Genomic DNA, 4,170 nt, shown 5'->3' with positions numbered 1-4,170 from the left:
TTTTCAGGACCCCACCTTGAAGTTTTGGGACCCCACTTTGGGTCCCGACCCCAACTTTGGGAAACACTGCTGTAAAGGATACTTGTGGTCAAAGGTGTACCAGATTCTGAAAAGCCAGGCACTTTCTTGTTTGGTGCTTCTTCTCTCTGATCCATCAGTGACACTCATCTGGAACAAAAACATCATTAATATTACTTTTTGATCAGTTCCTCTAACAATCACGCTGCTGTAAAACGTGTGTCCAAGTTCTGTKCCTTACCGAGTTATCTTGATCGGTGTCTACTCCAACTCTGTTGAGRAAAATAAAAATCAGTTTCTGGTGGAAGCTTTCAGCAGAAGATTGTGAGACAACTTTTTTTTTTTAAATTCCTAAATTAGGTATATAATTACATCTTGATAATTTCAAAGTTCTGAATAAATTACGGTGTTTAAATGTATAGAAGCTTCCTATTATATAAATGGATAAATAAAGATGAGTTTTCAGGGAATGGCTTCTAAAATCCAGTTTATAGGACACCRTTTTTATGTTGCTGTTCAGTCAACTGTGGACGTGACAACTGTGCCTGTTTTCTCTGAAACCTAAGCTTTGTCAACCCAGGTCTCAGACTGGAGGTTTTTCRGGAAGCCCCTCCCCCCACAGCGGTGTGACATCACACCTGCGCACTACAGACGGCTGCAGTCAATAGTTTTTCTGCRCTTGTGGAACCAGATGAGCGACAGTAACCATGGTGGATAGCAGAAATCACCTTTTTTCAACATGGARGCGCAAATCAAACTCATAATAAACGTTTGTGTATTTTAATGTTTCCAGACATCATTCAGCTGTAAACAGGGCCTAAAACACCAGCAGAAAATTTGTTTTCGAAGCAGCTGATTTGACAAAGTTGCGGTCGTACCGTATTCGCTGGCAGGACAGCATCTGAGTGGTGCCCCCGCCACAAACCCAAACGGTGAAGAAGACCACGAGGAGGTTGGTGGAAAACATCATCTGCCGGGCATACGTGGCCGTGTCCCTRATGGACAGGGCAAAGGTCATCGCCCCTCGCAGGCCTGAGCAAACGAACACAGAGAGCGTTGTACAAAAATAAACATGRAGGTGTCCCAATGAGGTCGTCTTTGTTATTCTTTTTTTTTTTTTTTAAGATTTCCACCACAGCAACAACTGTGCTCCACTGACCTGCAAACATCATCATGTGCTGAAAGTTGGACCTGATCTTGTAACGTCGGCCCAGATTGAGAAGAAGYGAAAGAGGGTAGATGTTAGCAGCTCGGCCAAGAAAAACAGCCAGCTGAGTGGGAGCGACGTTAAGAAAATCAAAACCAGCAACAATTTCTGACACAACAGGCTTATTTGCTACTAAAAAGATTTTGATTTCATTTAGGTCCTTGCTTTTAATTCTTTGACTGCTTTTATTTGTAAAAATGCAKAAATGAGCAGCATGGCCTCATGTTTCTACTAAAATTAAAGTAAAATATTTCACTTTTGTACAGTAGGTTAACTTCAGGCCCAGGCCTCCCTTGAGAAAGAGATCTGAGATCTCAACGGGACTTGCCTGGTTAAATAACAGTAAATAAATAAACTTTCTGGATCAAGGAGTGAGTTCATAAACGTTGTGGCTCATCAGGTCCAAAGGATACAAAAGATCCGACGATGAACATCGGATTAAAGACGTGGTTCTGGAAGGTGAACAGGGTCAGACCCATGTAGGAAAAAATAAAGTTCTCTGCCAGGAAATTTAGGAGCTCAAACAGCTGCGAGCAAACAAAAACAAAACCAGTTTTAGATAGAGGACGTACAGGAGAATAACCATGATGTTTCTAAAAAATATTTGGATTTATTGTTTATTTAGGCAGACTGTTAATGGTTTAAGGATGCTGAAAAAGCGGATAAGAAGCAGTGTGACGGCTGAGGTCCAGGTCTGACCTGCTTTGTTCGGTCCTGAGATTCGGGGGACAAGTTGTTGTAAGTGTAGTGGGCCTGAGTGATTCCACAGAACAACACTGCCACCACACCTGCAGAACAAYACAAGATCAACAAACTCTGATCTGGATTATTACAATGGATTAACAATATTCCCTGCATATTTTGTTTAGATTTTCCGTTAGAATTCAAGGCAGAAATTGACGTTACCCTCAACTTACGTTGTATCTGTGTGAGTGAGTGTGTGTGTTTGTTTGTTACCTGTGAAGCCACAAGCCTCAGCCAGCAGAAACGTGCTCCATGACATGAGGAAGAACAGAGCCGTCTCCAGCAGCTGGAAATCCCTCAGCTTCGTGAACTTTGTCACGTATGCCAAAGTCAAGGACTTTACCAACTTTCCTTCATTTGCTTCTAAAGCCTTACGCTGACTGAGCGCCGCAAAAAGAACTAACTTCTTTCAAACGCTTGAAAACAAAAACAATATGTCGCTCATTTTGGTTGTGCTGATTCTAATACTTCTACACACAAACCCATCTGTCACTCAGAGATTACTAATGTACTAATAATAATAATTACTAATGYACTAAATATTTCTCTGTTTTCTAGATCTGACTTGAAATGAAATCCATTCATCTTCATTAATTAATAAACAACAGAAGAACAAAAAAAAAAAGATATGAGAGCTGTTACAACTCCAGTGGCCACGCCCAGAGAAAAGGAGCCACTGAAAACTCCGAGGAACATCCCGAAGGACTTCAGCAGCGCCGTGGCCTCAAAGGTGTGGCTGTTGTCTCCTTGAGGTTGGTACGCCACGATCGACCTGAAACGTCACAGAAAATATACATTTTATTGCAAAAATATATAGAGTACAGAGGCGGCAAACCAGTGCACTCTGGCTGTTTTTGACCATAATTACAGCACTCCTAGTTCATGTAACAGATTGTGAAATGAACATTTAACTTCATGTATTAAGTCTGTTGCTGAACTAAAAGGATTTCTTCTTCAGTTCTAATTTCCACCTCTTACCGTGGTCAGCCACAGGTTCAGGACAGAAACCCAGACCCTCCAGCTCTTTGAGGGACCCTGAGGTGTTCTCATACCTGGGAGGATATATAAACCCTCTATCGAGTTCTGGGTCTGGCCCGGGGTTCTCTTCCCAGTGGCATATGACCGGAAGAATCAGAACCGCCTCAGCTTGGCTCCTTTCGATGTGGAGGAGCAGCGGCTCYACTCTGAGCCCCCTCAGGTCTCTAAGCTCATCTCAGCAGCTTGTATCAGGATCACGTTCTATCGATTATGATCCACATGTCATGACCACAGGTGAGAGTTGAAACGAAGACGGACCAGTAAATTGAGAGCTTTGCCTTTCGACTCAACTATTCACCACAACTGACCGAAGCAACAACCTCATTACTGATTTGTCGATCCATCCTAAATCTGATAAGGACGCCTCCCTTTGCAGGTTTTCTGGGCACGTCCCATTGGTAAGAGGCCCAGGAGAAGACCCAGGACTCATTGGAAAGTGTTGCTGGGCAAAAAAAAAAAAAACAGAGATCTGGGTTTCTCTCATCTGTCATCTCTACGACCAACAGAATAAGCAGAAAGAGATGGAGGTAGAATTTATTTAAAACTTTGACAAGTTCGATCAAATCCTCAGCTTGCATTGTGGTAAATAAAAAACAACACTTAAGTGAAAAACAACGTAAAAAGCTTTCATGATACTTTTTTCCTCCACAGTGATCAACTGAATTGTGCTTTTTTCCACGACTCCCACCACCATCCCTTTCACTGGGCTTGTTATCAGTTTAATCAGCATTAATCGTTGCCAAATTGTTTTTCCAAAACAGGAGGTCCTGCTGAGCTGCAGCAGTTGGAAAACAGTGATACGTGTCAGGCATTAAAACAACCCATTAATTTCACCTTATTCAAAGGAAGGGAGGAAACCTTGTCTGCAGCCAAATGTGTTAAAGCCAAGCTCAGAGTGAAAGATGGTAAAGATTATTTCTCATAGAGGAAGAAAAAATAAAGCAAAAAAAGATTTAATGTTCAGTTTTAAAGGGATCTATTTATTTATTTATTACATTTATTGTAACTGTAAAATAAAGACAGTAAAAATACTGTAGGCTGTTTAGTTTTGTAAATTTTTGAACATATATTTTAACATGGACGGAGCCATTTTATTTACATGCAAAGCATTCTGGGTAAATGATCATATGGATAGGACCTCAGTGTGAGCGAACTATATCCAC

The 4,170-nt window shown here is 41.4% G+C and overlaps 1 protein-coding gene across 1 annotated transcript in view; it reads right to left on the bottom strand.

Moving 5' to 3' along the window:
• The window catches only part of slc9a6a (solute carrier family 9 member A6a), a 14,956-nt gene that overhangs the window by 4,631 nt on the left and 6,155 nt on the right, over positions 1-4,170 (bottom strand). The window contains exons 7-14 of the mRNA XM_014004643.1: positions 2,600-2,741; positions 2,183-2,288; positions 1,925-2,013; positions 1,639-1,752; positions 1,178-1,289; positions 897-1,050; positions 260-290; positions 83-168 (exon numbers count right to left, since the gene is read on the bottom strand). Of these exons, the coding sequence (XP_013860097.1) occupies positions 83-168; positions 260-290; positions 897-1,050; positions 1,178-1,289; positions 1,639-1,752; positions 1,925-2,013; positions 2,183-2,288; positions 2,600-2,741 (834 nt within the window). The remainder of the gene's footprint in view (positions 1-82; positions 169-259; positions 291-896; positions 1,051-1,177; positions 1,290-1,638; positions 1,753-1,924; positions 2,014-2,182; positions 2,289-2,599; positions 2,742-4,170) is intronic.

The sequence above is a fragment of the Austrofundulus limnaeus genome, unplaced genomic scaffold (genome assembly GCF_001266775.1).
Source record: "Austrofundulus limnaeus strain Quisiro unplaced genomic scaffold, Austrofundulus_limnaeus-1.0 Scaffold1, whole genome shotgun sequence".
NCBI lineage: Eukaryota > Metazoa > Chordata > Actinopteri > Cyprinodontiformes > Rivulidae > Austrofundulus > Austrofundulus limnaeus.
The sequence above is the reverse complement of the archived record's forward strand: the minus strand, read 5'-3'. Positions and strand labels throughout refer to the sequence as shown.